Below are 22145 nucleotides of genomic sequence, written 5' to 3'. Positions count from 1 at the left end.
TCCGATCCAGCTTGCTGCTGATGTGCCTGGGAAAGCAGCAGATGATGGCCCAAGTGTTTGGGCCTCTGACACCCATGCAAGAGACCCAGATGGCTCCTGGCTTTGGCCTGGTTTAGCCCTGGCTAGTGCAGCCAGCCATTTGGGGAGTGAACCAGCAAATGGAAGATCTCTCTCCACCGCTCCCTCTTCTCTCCATAACTCTGCCTTTCAAATAAATAAATAAATCTAAAATATTATAATAATAATAATGGCCAAAAACTTTTTTATTTTATTTGAAAGAGTTATATATACAGAGAGAAAGAAAGAACTTCCATCTGCTGGAAAAAAGGTGGCAAAGGTAAGGGCTGGGCAAGGCCAAAGCCAGGAACTAGGAGCTTCCTCTCTGTGTCCCACGTGGGTACAGGGGCCCAAGCACTTGGGCCACTCTCTGCTGCTTTCCCAAGGTGCCCATTCAGGATGCTGGCATTGCAGGTGGTGGCTTAACCTGCTACATCACAGCACCAGATCCCAAAACTTCCCATGTTTGAATTTTAAAAATCAATACTAATCTACATATCCATGGAGTGCAACAAACACCAAGTAGGATAAACAGATTATCAAAAGGAGAGAAAAACTGACGGTTGCTCCTAGAGTTTGAGGGGAGTTGCCCACAAAGGACCATGAGGGAATTTTGGTCAACAGAACTGTTCTGTTTGGTGGTAGATATATGCAATTGTCAAAACACACAGAATTGCATACTAGAAAGCATGAATTTAATAAACCACATGTAAATTTTACCTCATTTTTAATAAAGGAGGTGATGAGGAAAAGGAGTAATAAAATGCTCTAAAATGAAATCTTGGCTTTCTTCAACTTGGAAATAACTGAATTCCATTTCATTCATACTCTAATAATCTCTCATTATGTTTTCAATAGTTTAGGAATTCACCTAAATTTGCAAGCACACACTTCATTTTATGTTTGTCTAGATATTTTTATAATTGAGACATACATATATTCTCCTTTAAATAACAATAAATATTATCAACCTGTGATGTTTGAGGAGTTGCCACACCTGTTGATGAACTGTCTTCACACCATCCACAGTCAATCAATCCAGCCACATAATTTTCATCACTTACAGTCATATCCTCCAGACTCAAATTCTTTGACTATTAAATAGAAAGACAGAAAAATTTAGGGATAATAATCTACACATTTTAAAAACAGTATATTCCAAGCACAGGGCAAAGCCCTAGAAGCCCAAAAAAATGAGACACATTCTATTGAAGGAGCTCATCACCCAGTGTGGAAAATAGGAAGTCAAAGTATTTTAGTTCAAATTATTAGATAGGAGAATCTCTATCAAACAATACATCTTTGAACATTCTCACATATATGGCATACTAGTCAGCTTATTATTCTCATACAATTACTACAATACCAGATAACTCCTTTGCAAATTTACAAATAAAAAGCTCTGACAAAGCAGATGATGAAGATTAAATGTCTTTGAAATACAGGTTTCTTAGTTTTATGAACACACAGAGTAGTTTATAATTTCTACCAGGAATAAATTAGCCGTATGAAGGATCTCCCAGGCACAGGACACCTGGGATCCTGTGTTAACACCACCACCAGAGTAATTTATTTTCCTTTATTCTCCCACCTCGATAAACTACGGGTATGTTAGATACACCCAGAAGTCTAAGACTGTGGAAATTAGATTTTTTTTTTTTTTTTTTTTCAATTTCTTCCTCCTTCCTTTTCCCTTAACTTGTTAACCTGGCCAGGCAAGTGTACTTGGTTTTTTCATATCTCATCCTTCTTTTCCAGACCTACTGCTACCATCCTAGTTCAAGGACAATTAGTTTTATAACTGAACTGTTCAAACAATTGGTCTCTGCCACCAATCTTTCTACCTTCTCTACCAGGGTGACAGAGTTCCCCAGGACTGCTATCACAGTTGTCTCTCTCTTGCTCTGAAAACAGTGATTCCCCACTACCTGTTGCACAAAGTCTAACTCTAACATGGTATTCCAAAGTTCTCTGTAATCTAGCTCTTACCTTCCTTTTTAGCTCATTTGTTCTCTCTCCTGCTCTCATCTCTTCCCGAATTGAGCTCTTCATTTTAAGTCAAGCAAAATCAGGTGCCAGAGTTTTGCTAATTCCATTCCCCTTGCCCTGAACACTGTCTTTTTTTTTTTTTTTTTTTTTTTTTGGGACAGGCAGAGTTAGACAGTGAGAGAGAGAGAGACAGAGAAAAGGTCTTCCTTTTGCGTTGGTTCACCCCCCAAATGGTCGCTGCGGTGGCATGCTGTGACTGGCGCGCTGCACCGATCTGAAGCCAGGAGCCAGGTGCTTCCTCCTGGTCTCCCATGCAGGTGCAGGGCCCAAGCACCTGGGCCATCCTCCACTGCCTTCCCAGGCCACAGCAGAGAGCTGGACTGGAAGAGGAGCAGCTGGGATAGAATCCGGCGCCCCAACCAGGACTATAACCCAGGGTGCTGGTGCTGCAGGCGGAGGATTAGCCAAGTGAGCCACGGTGCTGGCCTTCTTTTTCATTTTTCTAAACTTGACTGTCGGTCCACTTTGGATTATGCTCATCCTCTAAAGCTCCTCTAGCACATCTCTAACCATTACCTGGCACCCATCATCTACTATGAAGTAGTGTTATCTATCGATCAACTGATCCATCTGTCTCGCAGAGCTGATCCAAGAGCCTAGCAGAGGGCATGAGTATTCTAATGAAGTTGACACTACTACAGTTTTTTGAGATTCTTGGATGAGACTGTACGGTTGTTTCACTGAAAGTGCCACCCACTGATTCTAGCTCAGGATTATTTACTTTCTTATAAACAACAGCTCAAAGAAAAAGAGTGATTCTAGGAAGGGGAGAATGCTACAAGGTAACTTCAAAATGTTTATGGAACAAAAGAACTAAAAGATAATAAGGGGCTGGCACTGTGGTGTAGTGGACTAAGCCTCTGCCTTGAGCACTGGACTCCCATATGGACGCCAGTTCATTTTCCAGCTGCTCTTCTTCAGATCCAGCTCTCTGCTATGGTCTGGGAAAGCAGTAGAAGATGGCCCAAGTGCCTGGGCCCCAACAACCACATGGGAGACCCAGAAGAAGCTCCAGGCTCCTGGCTTTGGATTGGCTGAGCTCCAACTGTTGTGGACATCTGGGGGGTGAACCAGCAGATGGAAGACCTCTATCTCTGTCTCCCTTTCTCTGCCTGTAACTCTACCTCTCAAACAAACAAAATCTTTTTTTTTAAAAAAGTAATGAACATTTTTTAAACATGCATTTGGTATTTTTTCTTTGTTTGTCTTTTAAAGGTTTATTTATTTATTTAAAAGGCAGAGTTACAGAGAAGCAGAGGCAGGGGGAGAGTGGGAGGGAGGGAGGGGGGAGAAGGGGGGGAAAGGGCGAAGGGGAAGAGGAAGGAGGAGAGAGGGAGAGGGAGTCTTCCATCCACTGGTTCACACCCCAGATGGCTGCAATGGCCAGAGCTGCACCGACCCAAAGCCAGGAGCCAGGAGCCTCTTCCGGGCCTCCCACATGGGTGCAGGGTCCCAAGGACTTGGGCCATCTTCTACTGCTTTCCCAGGTCATAACAGAGAGCTGGATCAGAAGTGAAGCAGCCAGGACTTGACCGACAGTCAAGTTTAGAAAAATGAAAAAGAAGGCCAGCACTGTGGCTCACTTGGCTAATCCTCCGCCTGCTGGCGCCCATATGGGATGCCAGCACTACAGACAGCAGCTTTACCCGCTACGCACAGTGATGGCCCCCACATGCATTTTTTTGAATGACATAAGGAGAGACAGATCTTCCATCTGCTGGTTCATTCCCCAAATTCTCACAACAGCTGAGGCTGGACCAGGCCAAAGTCAGAAACCAGGAACTCCATCTGGGTCTCCCACATGGCTGGCAGGGACTCAGGTACTGAGCCATCAGCTGCTGCCTCCCAGGCACATTAGTAGGAAGCTGCCTCAGAAGCAGAACAGCTGGGACTTGAACCAGGCACTCAGATGTGGATATGAGCATCTCAAGCAGCACCTTACTGGGCCAGAACACCCACCACGTCCAGGAACTTTCTGAGGATCCCCCCCGCCCTGCCATATGAAGAGACTGTGTTGTTTCAAGTCTCAACGGTTTGCCCAAGATCAGAAAAGAACCTCAAATTTTAATCCTATTTCATTTCTTATCATTAAAATGTCTATTTGCTATAAAAATAATTACCCAAATAACTAAATTATTAGGTAAGGCTCATTACATGGGAGATAGAAGGTAAGAGTAAATATCTTCCCAGATATTCTATACTCAGATACCTCAAAAATCATATGAGCAGTTCAACTGAGGGCATGCCAATTCAGATGTAAGAAAACCTAATGGGATAGAAAAAATGTCTTAGACCTCTTAACTGAGGTGTTATAAATTTAAAACTTAAGGTAAAATGATTATTCTAAGTATAGTGGTATCTGTTACCTTTCTGAAATGACCTTGATAAGTAGCAAAGATCATGCTTTTGTGTCCTTTTGGACCCAAATATACATTTGAATCTGAAAGAGTAAAGGGTTTGGCCAAGATGAGAGTCAAGTGGATCCATGGAGCCCATGGGCCTGAGGATCTGCCTCGGCATGGGGTGGGTATTCACCAGCCCAGTATGACTCAGTTTCAGAAGTAAGACCGCACTGACTTCAGTTCAGCTTCCTTCCAGTGCAGACCTTGGGAGGCAAAAGGTAATGACTCAAGCAGTTAAGTTTCTGTCACCCACATGGAAGACTTGGATGAAGTTCCCTGCTCCCAGCTTTGGCCTGACTCAGTCCTGGTTACTGTGGCATTTAGGTAGTAAACCAGCTCTCTGTCTCAATGTCTGTGTGTGTGTGTGTGTGTGTGTGTCTTTGTCTGTCTCTACCTTTTAACAAACTAAATAAATGAATAAATAAAAAATTTTTGGAATATTTAAATCATAAAATGTCTTGGAAATATTTAATTCATAAAATGTCTTGTCTCCCACTCTGTGACAACAGGAAGATTTAAATCAGAAACTGTCTTGGTCTTATGTCTCATTTCTTAACAACAGGAAGTTAAGATTTCCAGGGTATATTAGTCCTGAACAGGACGAGCACATGACAAGACCAGGTGTTCACACAAAAGCTTCGAACGTTTACCTTTGGGGTAGCACTGGCAGATGCACATGAGGAAGCTGGAAGCCTTAAACGAACCGGCCTTCCTCGTGCCTTCTTGGCCAGAAGCAGAAGATAAGTAGCAGTGAGGTGATCGTATTGCCACTGGAAGCAAAGAAAATCAAGTGTTTAGAAGACTAAAATTGTTTGTTAAATAATGTTCTCTTTAAAATTAACATTTTTTCAATGTAATAAACATTCAGAATTTGAAAAGTCAATAGCTTTACAAAGGTATGAGTGAAATGAAAAATAACAATCCCCTGTGCCGTGCCACCACAGACAATTCCCACTCCTTAGGAAGAGCCACTTTGAACTATTTCTTCTGCTACTAGTTCCATATCTCTCAACTCACTGCTCATATAGATTTATATTTTTTCTACCTTTAGATATAACATATAGATTGTCTAGAATGGAAAAGAAGAATTTAGCTCTAATACAACTCCCTCCCTTCTCCACACATGACTCTTCCCTGGATCCCCTTACTGTAAAGTCTTTGCTCCTTATTATAACACTCAAAAACAATTCCTACAGAGAAAATTAGCATGGCCCCTGTGTAAGGATAACATGCAAATCCATGAAGCATGCCATATTGAAAAAGAAAAAAGAAAAGAATTCTTCAGGATGGGTGTTTGGCCTAGTTGTTTAGTTGCCAGCTGATACTCACGTCCTATCCTGGAGTACCTGATTTGTTGTCCACCTCTGGCTCCTGACTCTAGCTTCCTGCTAATGCAGACCCTTGGAGTCAGTGTTGAAGTAACCAGTTCCTGCCACCCACATCGGAGAACTGGATTGAGTTCTGGGCTTCTGGTTTGTCCCTCTCTTCTGCACAACCCCAAGTGTTGCAGGCATTTGGGGAGTAAAATAATGCATGGAAAATATTTCTTTCTGTCTCTCCCTCTATCTCTCAAATTAAAAAAAAAAATCTTTATATCCCCTCCTCACTGAAAAGAACTGCGCCTTTAGCAAAGCTTTTCTTAATAAAATAAAAATCTGATTAAGGCTTCTATTCGCAAGTTAGAGAATAGAAAATAAAAATACAAATCAGAGGTGATATGAGACAGTACTGGACCAGAAGCAAAGCTAAGTGCAATCCTCACCCATCATATCAAATTGCACTCAAAGATAACTGTGAATGCCTCTATCTCTAGGAAAACACAGGTATGATCTGGAAATCAAGCATCTCAAAGAACTAAAAGACCCAGCACCAGATTTCATGGTATCTGGTTCCTAAGTTTAGGGGTGATGCTACAGGGTTGCTTTTAGTCAAAAAGAAAGCTGCTTTGCTGGCTGGCACCGCGGCTCACTAGGCTAATCCTCCGCCTTGCGGCGCCGGCACACCAGGTTCTAGTCCCGGTCGGGGCGCCGGATTCTGTCCCGGTTGCCCCTCTTCCAGGCCAGCTCTCTGCTGTGGCCAGGGAGTGCAGTGGAGGATGGCCCAAGTACTTGGGCCCTGCACCCCATGGGAAACCAGGAGAAGCACCTGGCTCCTGCCATCGGATCAGCGCGGTGCGCTGGCCGTGGCGGCCATTGGAGGGTGAACCAACGGCAAAGGAAGACCTTTCTCTCTGTCTCTCTCTCTCACTGTCCACTCTGCCTGTCAAAAAATTAAAAAAAAAAAAAAAAGAAAGAAAGCTGCTTTGCTCTTACCTTATTTCTATAGCAGAGTCATAGTTCTATGTCAGAGAACTTTAAAGTGGTCAAAATTAGAACTTCAATTTTCTGAGGACTAATTTGTTCTATTTCTTATTTATTCACTATGATTTTCTCTTATCAATGTCTTAAGAGGAGAATGTTCCTTTTTAAAGAGGACATCTAGTAGGCATCAGAAAAGAATTGAGTGGAAACCATACATACATGTAAAATGAGCACAGTATTTATATTCATGACAAAATCACAGATTTCAAAAATGCTGTATTAGTTTTAATGCACTGATAAAGCACAGTAAACAAAAAATATTACTGTCAAACTCATGTTCTGTTTCTTACCAATGAAATTAAATTCTCCATTGTTTGCCTGTTGTTTCTGTGATGTACAGAAAGTTCTGTCACACAGTCATCATCAAGGTGAATAAACTACAAAAAAGAGTTTTATAAACTTTATTTATGAAAAAATCACATACATTCATGGTCTTTAACTTTTAAAATAGCATAATTATAAAGTCAAACACCAATATGTGAAATCAGTATGAGCTTGTCAACACCCCTCATAATATCTGAAGATGTAAGCAGAAGACAACAGCATTTGAGGATGAGCTCTTCTTGAGTTCTTCCCATCCCCACCATCCTCTGACTGACTGCTAGGAATCTGCTATACAGTCTAGAGACCATATTCATAATGCCCCTTCCCTATTCCAAGACCTGCACTAGCATTTTCATCAAGGAGCAGCCACCCAGGCATCTCAGGTCAGAGACTGTACAACAGACTGGTAAGAGTGGCTGAGACGCATAGCATCCTGATCTCAGGTTGTTTCGGTTCAGCAGAATTCAAGTAGCCCTTACAATGGTGCCATAGATGCTGCCTAATCATCAGTATGCTGATGGTAGTAGCAGAACACGATGTATTTTTTTAAAGGTTGAATGATTTATTTGAAAGGCAGAGTGATGGGGGCTGGTGGGGAGAGAAAATGAGAGAGACATGCCATCCACTATGTCATTCCCAAAATGCCCACAACACCTGTAGCTGGACCAGGCCAAGGTCAGGAGCCAGGAACTCCATCCTGGCTCCCACGTGGCTGGCAGGAAACTAAGTACCTGGGCCATCATCTGCTGTCTTCCCAGGTGCATTACCAGGAAGCAAGATCAGAAATAGAGGAGCCAGGATTCAAACTGGCACTCCAAAATGGGATGCTGGCATTCCAAGCAGCAGATTAACCAATGCCACCCCCTCAACGCACAATTTTAAGGAATGAGAGTATCTATACAAATTTCATTTTGATTAAAAATAAAACTTCTGCAGGCATTCATGATGGGACCTTACCAAAGATGGGGCCAGAAATGAACTGAGTAAAGATTACAGAGAACAAAAAGGCAGGAATGGCCTGGACAGAAATTCAGAAGATGACATGGGAGGAGAATCACCAGGAATGTAATTTTAAAGTTTCTCTTCCCAAGTAAGACTTCTCTCCACAACAGCTGCAGCAAGTGGTGTTTTCTGTAAAGTCCTCCTTCACAGGAACTCGGAACAGGTGGGATGATTAACTTCTCCCTTCTGCTGCCTGAGGTCTATTGCCCTGTGATCTCTACCCACCATGAGTCGGTACAACCTGACAGCTAACAGGTCTGGGATTAGGCTTTGGCTTTAATTGTGATGTCACTTAATAAGCGGAGACTTGAGTCTATTACTACACTAAGCCTCAGTTTCATCATTCACAAGAGAGACGGCACAATGTCTTCCAAGGCACTGACATATGGAGAGCATCTAGTACAACATCTGAACAGAACAAGGCCTCAAAACACGGCTCACCATTTTTACTAAGTCAATTCCACTTGATATAAGGGCCTCTCATAAAGATGAATATTCCTATTATAGGCAACTTTCCTCTCCAAGTTTCCTCTTTTCCAGGTCCTTCAACCACCATTTTAATACCATTCTGCCCCTTTCTTTGGATCTCACACATAAGACATCACTGATCTGCGAGATGAGGTATTCAGACCCAGTACAAGGCAGAGCAAAATCATGGCCTTCCCTCGCTTGTTCAGGATACCACCCCTAAAACAATGGCCTCCATCATGAAAAGAGACACAGTACAGAAAAGCATCTCACTATGGTCTGAATGTGTGTGCTCCCCTAAAGTTCAGATGTTGTAACCTAATCACCAGTGCAAGGTCACAAGTGGCCTCTGGTTCCTAGATGGGATTCGTGTCCTTATGAAGTGGTCCCAGAGAGCTACATGGTGCAGAGGCACCATCTATGAACCAGAATGCAAGCCCTCCCCAGACACCAAATCTAGTGCTTAGATCTTGAACCTCCCAGCCTCTAGAGCCATGAGAAAAGAAATCTCTGCTGGTGATAAGCCATCCAGTTTAAGGTATTTTGTTACATAAGCTCAACCAGACTAAGAAAAATTTGCATCATTGACTGGTACAGCATAGTCTCAGGGGTTACACACAACGTAGAGACCACAAAGGTTTAATGATACTGTCATCATGCAAAGTGCTAAGAGTAAGTGTGTATTGTATTGCTTTGGTCTCGGCAGTTCCCAGAACTGTAGATTCCCCTTTAGGCTGATCTCAGCCTCAGAAGCCCAGATATTGTAACATCCAGTTGAGTATCTTCTTGATGTAACTACTGCTCAGGTGAAAACGGAAAGAAAGACCTTTGAAGTCCCCTCTGTGATCTTAAATTATGCCCCCTGAAACACCCTCTCTCTTCCAGACAGGATAGGAAGGAGGTGCTATCATTTCACTGGGCTTCTGAAATGGAAAATGTGCAAAGGATGGGCTGGAAAAGACACCAAGGCCTGAAAAACATGGCTTATCTCAAGAGCTGGATTTCCCTAAAAGGCTCAACACTTTGCCTTATGTGCTCTGAGTCCTCAGCCACACATACTCAGTACAAAAATACATACCAAAAACCAACCAATTAATTTGGATTATCCGTGCCTACTATATTTCCTGTTCACTAGGGCAGAAAATGGAACTATAACTCCTATTTGATATGATACAAGGGTATCATATCATAGAACTGTGCAAAAAAAAAAAAAAGGCAGACCACGCAAGGAGTTATAGGGTAGCATCTATACATTAAAAAACCCCAGTAAGGGCTGGTGCTGTGGTGTAGCAGATAAAGCTGGGTGCCAGTTTGAGTCCCAGCTGCTCCACTTCTGATCCAGCTCTCTGCTATGGCCTGGGAAAGCAGTGGAAGATGACCCAAGTGCTTGGGCCGCTGCACCCACGTGCGAGACCCAAAGCTCCTGGCTTCAGATCAGCACAGCTCCGGCCACTGCAGCCATCTGAGGAGTGAACCAGCAGGTGGAAGACCTCTCTGTCTGTAACTCTGCCTCTCAAATAAATAAAATAGATCTTAAAAAAAAAAAAAAACCTGAAGGACTCAACATTTAAAAGTACTCTGTAAATGGCAAAACATAACCCAAACATGAGAAGAAGTCTGACATTAGAATATCATTCTGAGGGGTGATACAATGAAAACTCAGAAAAGTTACTGTCACCCACCCAAAACTGCCATTTTTCATTCCTAGCCCAAGGTTATTTTCCTTCCACACCACAATGCTGTTCTCTGTGACTCTGTCAACAATGTTTGCCACAAAGGCTGCAGATGGACAGGACACAGGTCTTGAATTTGTGCCAGTTGGCTTTTCTAAGTTGGAACACTTCTGTCTGGATTCAAATCCTGGTTATATACTTGTTAGGTGTTTGACCTTGGGCAAGTTATTTAACAATTCTGTGTCAAATTTGTGGCAATTATAGTACCTACTTCAGAAGGCCAGTGTGAGGATTAAATAAGTTAAGACAGTTAAAAGAGGAACCAGCATCGTGGCATAGCAGGTAAAGCCACCACCTGCGGCACCAGCATCCCATATGGACACCGGTTTGTGTCCCAGCTGCTCCACTTCGATCCAGCTGCTAATGCAGATCCTGTTAATGTACCTCAAAAAACAGCGGAAGATGGCTCAAGTGCTTGGGCCCCTGCTACCTACATGGGAGACCTGGAAGAAGTTCCTGGACCCCAGCTTCAGCCTGGCTCAGTCCTGGACATTGCGGCCATCTGGGGAGTGAACCACCAGATGTAAGATCTCTCTCTCTCTCTCTCTCCCCCTTTCTGTAGCTCTTTTTTTTTTTTTTTTAAAGATTTATTTATTTGAAAGGAAGAGTTACACAGAGAAGGAGAGGCAGAGAGAGAGAGAGAGAGAGGTCTTCCATCCGCTGGTTCACTCCCCAATTAGCTGCAATGACCAGAGCTGTGCCAAAATCTGAAATCAGGAGCTTCTTCCAAGTCTCCCACGTGGATGCAGGCCACCTTGTACTGCTTTCCTAGGCCATAGCAGAGATCTGGATGGGAAGTGGAGCAGCCAAGACTTTAACTGGTGCCCGTATAGGATGCCGGCACTGCAGGCCGCAGCTTTCCCCGCTACACCACAACACTGGCCCCAAATAAATAAATCTTTAAAAAGAAAAAAAAAGGGTAAAGCAAAGCCCATAGAACAGTGCAGTATTCGAAAAAGTACTATCCTAAGACTTCTTTATATATTATACTATTTCTTAAAAGATTTATTTATTTATTTGAAAGGCAGAGTTACAGGGAGGCAGAGCCAGAAAGAGAGAGAAGTCTTCCATCTGCTGGTTCACTCCCTAAGTGGCCACAATGGTCGGAGTCGGGCCGATCCGAAGCCAGGAGTTTCTAGGTCTCCCACGTGCGTGCAGGTGCCCAAGGACTTGGGTGATCTTCTACTGCTTTCCCAGGCCACAGCAGAGAGCTAGATTGGAAGTGGAGCAGCCGGGACTCGAACCAGCGCCCATATGGGATGCCGGCACTGCAGGTGGTGGTTTTACCTCCTATACCACAGTGCCGGACCCAATATATTACACCATTTTTTAAGAGATTCATTGTGGGGCCAGCGCTGTGGCACAGTGGGTTAACGCCTGGGCCTGAGGAGCCGGCATCCCATATGGGCGCCAGTTTGAAGCCCGGCTGCTCCACTTCTGATCCGGCTCTCTGCTATGGCCTGTAAAAGCAGTGGAAGATGGCCCCAAGTCCTTGGGCCCCTGCACCTGCGTGGGAGACCCGAAGAGGCTCCTGGCTCCTGGCTTCAGATTGGCTCAGCTCCAGCCATTGCAGCCAACTGGGGAGTGAACCAGCAGATGGAAGACCTCTCTCTCTCTCTCTGCCTCTCCTCTCTCTGTGTAACTCTGACTTTCAAATAAATAAATAAATCTTTTTTTTTTTTTTTTTTTTTTTTTTGACAGGCAGAGTGGACAGTGAGAGAGAGAGACAGAGAGAAAGGTCTTCCTTTGCCGTTGGATCACCCTCCAATGGCCGCCGCTGCAGCCGGCGCACCGCGCTGATCCGATGGCAGGAGCCAGGATCCAGGTGCTTTTCCTGGTCTCCCATGGGGTGCAGGGCCCAAGCACCTGGGCCATCCTCCACTGCACTCCCTGGCCATAGCAGAGAGCTGGCCTGGAAGAGGGGCAACCAGGACAGAATCCGGTGCCCCAACCGGGACTAGAACCCGGTATGCCGGCGCCGCAAGGTGGAGGATTAGCCTATTGAGCCACGGCGCCGGCTTAAATAAATAAATAAATCTTAAAAAAATTCATTGTATACAAAAAGTCCTTATTACAATGGCACAATAAATATTATCAATTATTACATTAAGATATAAGGAAAATGGTATATTCTTTTTGGAACATTCAAATTTTATATATTTCACTTTATATGCACTGTGCCCAAAATTAAAACAAATTTTCAGATTGCTGGATTCAGACTTTCTCCCTTTTGGTAACTGCTCTCTTACAAACAGTAGTATATTTTAACCTATTAGGCTTATGGCTGAGAAGGCACACAAGGCCCTCCACACGTGGAGAAATGATGACCCCCAATGGCTGAACACAGGCATCTGCAGTACCTACTCTCTCTACCTCACAAGTGGCACATCCCAGTTTCCCTGGACTGCCAGCTGCATTGCTCAGACACTTGCACACTCTGCTGTTCTTAGGCTCTTGGTGTTGGCAACTGCTAGAATTAACTTGTATTTGCTGAACTGGTATCAAAGACATCATAGAGGGCCAGAGAAATTTTATGAGTTGATAGTCATAGGGAAATCAGGAGGGAGTTCAGCTCAGCTCACACGGCCGAAATAATTGGCAGAACAGTAGGGAGTTTGAAGCAAGTATAATCTATTTTCCTAAGACCAGAAGGCCACAGGGAAGAACATTTATAATTTCAATGTGATTCTTCCAGAAAACAAATACCTCACTGATGTATGGAGACTACTCTGTGGTGTGCCTGCGCCACACCTCTGAGCTCTTCTGTTAGCTACACACGTGGCCCACTTCAGTGCAGGAAGCTTCTGTGAAATATCAGAGCATACACTCAATTATCTAAGAAAGACTGAAAATACTTCTCTTCTTAATCGCACACCTATGTGAGGCTGAATTTTATTCCTATGCTTCAATCAAAACAACATGTCAAAGCAGGTTGAATGAAGAAGCAGGTAAGTACCTAGGTGTCTTCTCTTAAGCCAGCTTTTAAAGAAATTTGCAAAGATGTAAAGCAATGCCATTCTTCTCCCTAAATTTCTCTCTCAAATAATTTTTCATTTCTTGGTTTTCTTATTTATAAGTAGACAAAAAGAACTGTACTGACCTGATGGTACACTTTCCACATTGGCTCTGGACCATGTGGTTTGATTTGGCCAATGAGATATTAAAAAGCACAATGCAGGCAAAGGTTTAGAAATGCCTGAATGTCAGGGCTTGCCATTTTTCTTCCTTCCTTTGGAATCCAGCCAGCCACCACAGGAAAAACGTCAGACTAGTCCAGTGGACACATGGAGCCCAGCAAACAGCCAGCACAAACAGCCTGTCTTGTGAGTGAGGCCTGGACCATTTAATCCGTCAAGTTACCAGACAACTGCAACCACATGAGTGACCCCTGGCAAGATTCACACAAAAACTCCAACTGAAACCAAAGAGCCGGTCATCAGAATTGTAAATCATTACTGTTTTAAGTCACTAGATTCTGGGGTTTTTTTTATTCAGCAATTTTTAACTAATAACAAAGTATATGATGTTTAAGTAATATCTACATTTTTACCAAGTTCAAGTTGTCAGTTGTTTCAAAAAGTAATTTTTAAATATTAACATAGGAATAACATAAAAATAATTGCTTAAGGACCAGCACTGTGGCATAGCTGGTTAAGCCACCACTCACAATGCCAACATTCCATATCAGAGTGCTAGATTTTTTTTTTTCCACAAATATATTTTCCATCCTTTTTTTTTTTTTTAAGATTTATCTGAAAAACAGAGTTACAGAGAGAGGTAGAGCAGGGGGCGGGGGGGGATCTTCCATCTGCTGGTTCACTCCCCAGATGACCGCAACGGCTAGAGCTGAGCTGATCTGAAGCCAGGAGCCAGGAGCTTCTTCCGGGTCTCCCATGTGGATGCAGGGGCCCAAGGACTTGGGCCATCTTCCACTGCTTTCCTAGGCCATAGCAGAGAGCTGGATCAGAAGTGGAGCAACCAGGTCTCAAATCAGCGCCCATATGGGATGCCAGTGCTGTAGGCTGGGGCTTTAACCCGCTGTACCACAGTGCTGGCTCCAGAGAGCTAGTTTAAGACCTGGACACTCTGCTTCTATCCAGTTCCCTACTAATGTGCCTAGGAAGGCAGAGGAAGATGGCCCGATTGCCTGGGCCTCTGCCACCCAGGTGGGAGACCAGGATGGAGTTCCAGTCTCCTGGCTTTGGCCTGGCCCAGATCTGGCTGTCGCAACCATTTGGGGAATAAACCAGCAGACTGAGGATCTCTCTCTCTCTCTCTCTGTTGCTCTGTCAAACAAATGAATGAATAAATCTTTTTTAAAAATTCCTTAAATTTGAATAGTACTTTGTGTTTTTTGAGTTGCTATTATATGCCTGTACATAAAACACTGGTTCTCAAAATGTGGTCTGCAGACCCCTTAGGGTCTCCAACGTCAAAACTATTTCTACAATGATACTCTCACTTTTCTCAGTGTTGACACTGCACTGATGACACAAAAGCAATGGCAAATAAAATTGCTGGGGCCTTAGTACAAATCAGTACAGTGGTTTAATCAAAGTAACATATCCAAATAGACTGACCACAGAACCGGGTAACTATACAAGTATCTTCTATTAAACCAGACTTAAAAAGAAATTTGAGAAGACATAAAACATGCCACTCTTGGGGCTGGCACTGTGGCATAGTAGGTTAAGTCTCTACCTGTGGCGCCAATATCCCATATAGGCGCCAGTTTGTGCCCCCACTGTTCCTCTTCTGATCCAACTCTTTGCTTATAGCCTGGGAAAGCAGTATAAGATGGCCCAAGTGCTTGCTTCAGCCTCTGCACCCGTGGGAAACCAAGAAGAAATTCCTGGCTCCTGGCTTCAGATTGGCCCAGCTCTGGCCATTGTGTCCATTTGCGGAGTAAACCAGTGGATGGACAGATGGAAGACTCTTCATCTCTGTCTCTCTCTGTTTTTAACTCTGCCTCTCAAATAACTAAATCTTAAAAAAAAAAAAAAAAGCTACTCTTTTTGCTAAATTTATTTTTAAATAGTTATTCTTCATAATAGTATCTATGACAATATATAATTACTATTATCTTTAAATGAATGAATGAATGAATAAACATTAGGAGGGTAAAGGGGTTCTCAGACTACAAAGTTTGCAACTACTCTGGAAAGTAGAACTGGTTGAACCTACTTTTACAGACAAATAGGCTTAGTAAAGTTAAGTAACTTGCCCAAGATTATCAGAGCATTGTTCACAATCCTAACTACACCTGAGAAACACCAAGGAGCTTTCTGGGTGTTCCAGGATGAAGAACAGCCATTTAATTTTTTTAGTGCTAGGTGATTCTCACGTGCAGCCCCATGTGCAGGCAAATGGATGATCAGGCTACAGGTCTCCCAAACACCAATCTGATCAGTAAGTCTATAAAATACATCTTCTTTTACATTCAGACCCCACTACTTTACTTACAGGACTTTTGCTTTGCCACTCAACAGGACAGTTGTAATCTTGCATGATCCAGGGATGGTTCAATAGGTTTTTCACAGAAATCCGTTTCTTTGGGTCCACCTAGTGGCCATTTAGAAGTAGCTAGAGATTAACATTTCCAATAGATAACACAGAACACCTTTCCTCCTCAGAACTCAAAATGCATCAGAACAGATGTAAACTTTATCATCATAAAAATGCTGTCAAAGACCTTAAAATGGCCTTGGAATAAATTCTTTTAAGAAAGGCAATAGAGGCAAAAAAAAAAAAAAAAAAAAGGAAAAAAAAAAAGCTATAGCAACCAACAGAGGCTTAGGAGATAAGTGTTTAACAAACATGAACTTCATTGGTATGGACATTATTCATGAAGTTCAGTCAATCTATTGTATGATGTAATAGTCTTTTGCTGGAAAACCTATTCATGGGAAATATTCACCAATTTAATATTCAAGCAGCCACAATGCAGGGCATTCACACTGAATATGCAATCTCTACCTCTGATGAGCTTACAATCACACAGAACAAGTTGAAAAGCACACCTTTCTTTTCCATTTGTAATTTTCAAATGTGAGGAGAGGAAAATTAATCAGCAAAGATTAAGTTTTTTGAAGTCTAGAAGAAAGACTGAGGGTTTTCAATCTTATTATGGAGATTTGGTGGTCTGGCCCTACTTAATCGAGGTGGGTGAGCCTGAGGTAAATTCTGAATTAAAGGTGGAGATGGCTTAATAGATGGAAAAACTGGAAGATAGTCTGAATACTTAATGAAAAAAATATTGCACTAATAATACTGTACTCAGATTTTCACAGTGTTTCCTATCAATCTCATTTTATCCTTGTAACATTACATGGCAAATGAGGCCAAATTCTGAAGCCCCATCCTACAGATCAGACCCAGTGTAGGCAGCATGCCTACTGACTGTAGGATGAATACTTCAGCACTCCTATCTTTCACCCTCAGAGACTCATTCCACTAAACTGGTGATTCTCAAAGTGTGGTCCCAAAACCAGCAGCTTCAGCATCACCTGGGAGCTTGTGTGAAATGCAAATTCTTGGGGCCAGCATTATGGCACCATGCGTTAAGCCACCACCTACAGTACTGGCATCTCATGAGCACTGATTTGAATCCTGGATGCTCCACTTCTGATCCAGCTCCCTGCTAATGTGCCTGGGAAAACAGAAGTTGGCCCAAGTGCTTGGGCCCCTGCCACCCACAAAGGAGACTTGGATGGAGTTCCAGGCTCCTGGCTGCAGCCTGTTGTAGCTATCTGGGGAGTAAACCAATGGATGGAAGATCTGTTTCACTTTTCTCGCCCCAACTGCTGAACTCTGCCTTTCAAATAAATAATCTTTTTTTTTTTTTTTAATTTATTTTAAAGGCAGAGTTACAGAGACAGAGAGGGAGAGACACAGAAAAAGGTCTTCCACCCACTGGTTTACTCCCAAATGGCCACAATGACTGAGGCTGGGCCAGGCCAAAGCCAGGAGCTTTCTCTGGGTCTCCCACATGAGTACAGGGGCCCAAGGACTTGGGTGATCCTCTGCTGCTTTCCCAGGTGCATCATTAGGAGCTGGATCAGAAGTAGAGCAGCCAGGACTTGAACTGGTGTCCATATAGAATGCTGGTGCTACAGGCAGCAGCTCAACCTGCTGCGCCACAGCGCAGGCCCAAAATAAATAAATCCTTTAAATAGGAAAAAAATGTAAATTCTTAGTCCGGCCCCAGACCTATTGAATAAGACACTACAGGATTGGGGCCCAACAACTTTGTTTTAACAAGCCCATCTGGCAATTATGGATAGATGCTCGAGAATCAGAATCACTGGACTAGATCGAAGTGTCCAATCAACTGTACATCAGCTTATTCAAGCACCCATTCAGTATATACTGTATACCTAACGTGCTTAAGTGGGAACAAGATAACAGAAAAGACTGGAGCGAAAGCTACCTAGACAAAGCAACCACAGCTCATGGAAAAATAAGAGAAAGAACATCAGAGGCCAGTGCTGTGGCACAGCAGGTTAAGCCTCTTGCTGTGATGCCACCATCCCACATGGGTGCCAGTTTGAGACCTGGTTGCTCCACTGGTGATCTAGCACCCTGCTGTTGCACCCACGTGGGAGACCAGAAAGAAGCTCTAGGCTCCTGGCTTTGGCTTGGCCCAGCCCTAGCCACTGGGGCCATTTGAGGAGTGAATCAGTGGATGAAGATCGATTCTCATCCTCATATTCTTTTCTTTTCTCTCTCTCTCTCTCTCTCTCTCTCTCTCTCTCTCTCCCCTTCTTCCCTTTCCTCCCCCTCGTCCTCGTCCTCCTATCTCTGTAACTCTGCCTTTCAAATAAAATAAGTAAATTTTTGAAAGAAAGAAAAAGAACATCAGCAAAGACATACAGCAGAAGTTTTTTAGAGTTTACAGCATAAGAAAGGAATCAGTAGAGGTTATTTTCAAAGTAGATACAATCAATGGAATCTTTTCTAATCTGATAATGATAAATGTAGTGGGTCCACAGATATTTTAAAAGTTGGATCAAGCAACTTAATAACAGACTTCTATTACTTAAAAATAAGTAACAAAGTTTACCTGTAGCATTTGTTGAAGAAGCAGAATACTACTGGGAGACAGCCACTTAGGAACATCATATTTCCCCCTCTACAAAAAACAAAGAAAACATTTAGGAGATTTAGGTTCGATCAGCCTTGACACAAATTTCTAAGGTAATAATATCCTATAGGTTTATTTCTAAGCCCAAAGACTTCATCCAACGGCAATTTTGGTTAAGCATTGTTGATAAGAAATTCATTTCTTGCCTTGAACAAAATCCAGTAAACTGAACACTACCATCATTTCTAAATTATCCACATACCAAAGGTCTAGAGCAAAGAGAATTTAACGTGGAAAATAAAAATGTTACAGATCTTGGGAATCGACAGTGTGATTACATGGATAGCAGATATACACTGTGCTCAATTTGTATTGCTGAAGAAAGTTTAGTTCATAATCTCACAGCAATTATCAGTTGACACAATGAAGCAGCAGAAAAGTATATTTGGTGGGAAGGCATAGGCTACGGTTAAAACTGGGTCACACAGTATCAACAAAGCAGAATTCATAATGACTGAGACAAACTAATGAAAGCTACTTTCTAAAACAAGTACAGGCTGGCGCTGCGGCTCACTAGGCTAATCCTCCGCCTGCGGCGCCGGCACACTGGGTTCTAGTCCCAGTAGGGGCGCCGGATTCTGTCCCAGTTGCCCCTCTTCCAGGCCAGCTCTCTGCTGTGGCCAGGAAGGGCAGTGGAGGATGGCCCAAGTCCTTGGGCCCTGCACCCCATGGGAGACCAGGAAAAGTACCTGGCTCCTGCCATCGGATCAGCGTGGTGCGCCGGCCGCAGCACGCTGGCCGCGGCGGCCATTGGAGGGTGAACCAACGGCAAAGGAAGACCTTTCTCTCTGTCTCTCTCTCTCACTGTCCACTCTGCCTGTCTAAATAAATAAATAAATAAAACAAGTACCTGTTTGTGCAAATGGAAGACTCAGGAGACAAATGTTTATGACCTACTATACATAGAAACTATGGCCACCAAGTCATGAACCAAAGATATGACCAAGTAGTTGCTAAACAATAATACATGTCAGAATACCTCTTTACATAACCTGCCATATACCCCCTGTTCCCAATTCAGAAGAAATAATAAAACACTTTCTCACAACAGAAAAGTAAACTGCTTAAAGATGCTAGGATAAAAGGCTATTTGAGAAAAATTAAGATTGAATTGTAACTTAAAGTATACACCAAAATTAATTGTACTCTGATTAAATGCAAATATAAAACCTTAAGATTATTTAAAGAAAGCATGGTTATTTTTAGAATCTTTTTGGACATTACAGCAAAGTCAAAAACTATAAATAATAATATACAACAAAATAAAAAGTTGACATTTCTTTACAGCAAAACAGAACAGGAAGTCTGCAGTGTGGCACAGAAGGTCAAGCTGCCACCTGCAACACCTGCATCCCATAGGACCCCCATTCAAGTCTCAGCTGCTCTACTTCCAATCCAGATCCCCGCTAATTTGCCTGGGGAAGCAGCAGAAGCTGGCCTGAGTACTTGGGCCCCTAGCACCCACAAGGGAGACCCAGATGAAATTCCAGTTTCCTGGTTTTGGTGTGGGACAGCCCCAGCTGCTGCAGCCATTTGGGGAGTGAACCAGCAGATGGAAGGCATGCTCTTTCCGTCTCCCTTCCAAATAAAATCTTAAAAAAAAAAAAAAAAAAAAAAAAAAGGCTTACTTATTTGAAAAGCAAAGTTACAGAAAGAGGGGAAATAGAAAGAGGGGAAATGACAGAGACAGAGAGATCTTCTATTCACTGGTTGACTTCCCAAATGGCCTCAACAGGAACTGTGGTAAGCCAAAGCCAGGAGCCAGGAACTACATCAGAGTCTCCCATATGGGTGCAGGGATTCAAGTACTCAAGCCATCTTCTATTGTTTCCCAAGGTGCATTAGCAGGGAGCTGAACTGGAAGTGGGGCAGCCAGGATATGAACCAGTGCCCATTTGAGATGTCAGCGTCATAGGAAGAAGGCACAACACTGGCCCCCAATAAATAAATTAAAAAAAAAAAAAAACCACTGACAACTTAGTTAACTAACAACAAAATGGGAAAAATATCTTTTCCAATCAAATGACAAAAGATTAATATACTTAATCACATAAAAAGATCACAGAAATCATTACGATGTCACCACTACCACACTTGTTCTCATCTTTTTCTCCACCTCAGTAAATAGCAACTTCATTCTAAGAACGGCTCAGGTCAAAAACCTCGAAGTCGGCCAGCGCTGCGGCTCACTAGGCTAATCCTCCCTGCGGTGCCGGCACCCCGGGTTCTGGTCCTGCTTGGGGTGCCGGATTCTGTCCCGGTTGCTCCTCTTCCAGTCCAGCTCTCTGCTGTGGCCTGGGAAGGCAGTGGAGGATGGCCCAGGTGCTTGGGTCCTGCACCCGCATGGGACACCAGGAGGAGGCACCTGGCTCCTGGCTTCGAATCAGTGCAGCGCGCCAGCCGCAGCACGCCAGCCGTAGCGGCCTTTTGTGGGGTGAACCAACAGAGGGAAGACCTTTCTGTCTGTCTCTCTCTCACTGTCTAACTCTGCCTGTCAAAAAAAAAAAAAAAAAAAAAAAAAAAAAACCCTCAGAGTCATCTTCAACTCCTCTCTCACACCTTTCATCCAATTTGTCAACATCTATTGCATCTATTGGCTCCATGTTCAAAATCTATCGAGAATCACTCATCACTACCTCTAATACCACCATCCTCATCTAAGCCAACACAATCTCTCATCCACCAGACTGCCAACAAGCTCCTAACTGGTCTTCCAGATTCCACCACTGAACCCCCTGGCCTAGTCTCCACTCACCACCAATTTTATTTCCTTTTTTAAATTTGTACCTATTCGAGAAACAGAAAGACAAAGAGACAGATAGAGAACCCTCAATCTGCTGGTTCACTCCCCAAATGACCACAAAAGCTGAGACTGGGCCAGGTTAAAGCCAAGAGTCAGGAACTCAATCTGTGTCTCCCACATGGGTGGCAGAGACCCAACTACTTAGCCATGAGTTGCTGCCTCCCACGGTCTACATCAACAAGAAGCTGGAATTAGGAGCCAGAGCCACGCATCAAACCCAGGCACTAGGATGTGGAACAAGGGTCTCCAAACTAGAATCTTAAGAAGTAGGCCAGGGGCCGGCACCATGGCACAGGTTAATCCTCCAACTGCAGAGCCGGAATCCCATATAGGTGACGGTTCTAGTCCCAGCTGCTCCTCTTCCAATCCAGCTCTCTGCTATGGCCTGGGAAAGCAGTAGAAGATGGCTCAAGTCCTTGGGCCCCTGCACCCACATGGGAGACCAGGAAGAAGCTCCTGGCTCCTGGCTTTGGATTGGTGCAGCTCTGGCCGTGGTGGCCATTTGGGGAGTGAACCAACAGAAGGAAGACCTTTCCCTCTGTCTCTCCCTCTCACTTTCTGTAACTCTACCTTTAAATAAATAAATAAAACCTTAAAAAAAAAAAGCAGGCCAAACACCCACTCCACAAACCCAGCCACCCCACCTTTTTTTTTTTTTTTTTTTTTTGAAGATTTATTTGAAAGTCAGAGTCACACACAGAGAGGAGGAGGGGTGGGGGGGGAAGGGAGGGAGGGAGGGATCAGTCGGTCTTCCATCTGCTGGTTCACTCCCCAATTGGCAGCAATGGCAGGAGCTGCACCAAC

General features: G+C 43.5%; 1 protein-coding gene and 1 non-coding gene across 7 annotated transcripts in view; one reads left to right on the top strand and one right to left on the bottom strand.

Moving 5' to 3' along the window:
• Positions 1-22145, bottom strand: part of MELK (maternal embryonic leucine zipper kinase) — an 84318-nt gene that overhangs the window by 21828 nt on the left and 40345 nt on the right. For 5 of the 6 annotated variants that reach the window (XM_002707984.5, XM_008265306.4, XM_051844053.2 and 2 more), the window contains 5 exons: positions 18458-18526; positions 15859-15957; positions 7159-7245; positions 5159-5278; positions 1029-1151 (listed from right to left, as the gene is read on the bottom strand). In XM_002707984.5, coding sequence (XP_002708030.1) covers positions 1029-1151; positions 5159-5278; positions 7159-7245; positions 15859-15957; positions 18458-18526 — 498 coding nt within the window. The remainder of the gene's footprint in view (positions 1-1028; positions 1152-5158; positions 5279-7158; positions 7246-15858; positions 15958-18457; positions 18527-22145) is intronic. The other variant, XM_051844063.2, reaches the window with a different exon arrangement.
• Positions 5660-5767, top strand: LOC127485117 (U6 spliceosomal RNA). Its single transcript, XR_007912293.1, has one exon. It is a non-coding gene; the product is annotated as a U6 spliceosomal RNA (small nuclear RNA).

The sequence above is a fragment of the Oryctolagus cuniculus genome, chromosome 1 (genome assembly GCF_964237555.1).
Source record: "Oryctolagus cuniculus chromosome 1, mOryCun1.1, whole genome shotgun sequence".
NCBI classification, from domain to species: domain Eukaryota; kingdom Metazoa; phylum Chordata; class Mammalia; order Lagomorpha; family Leporidae; genus Oryctolagus; species Oryctolagus cuniculus.
This window is presented reverse-complemented; position numbering and strand designations above follow the sequence as displayed.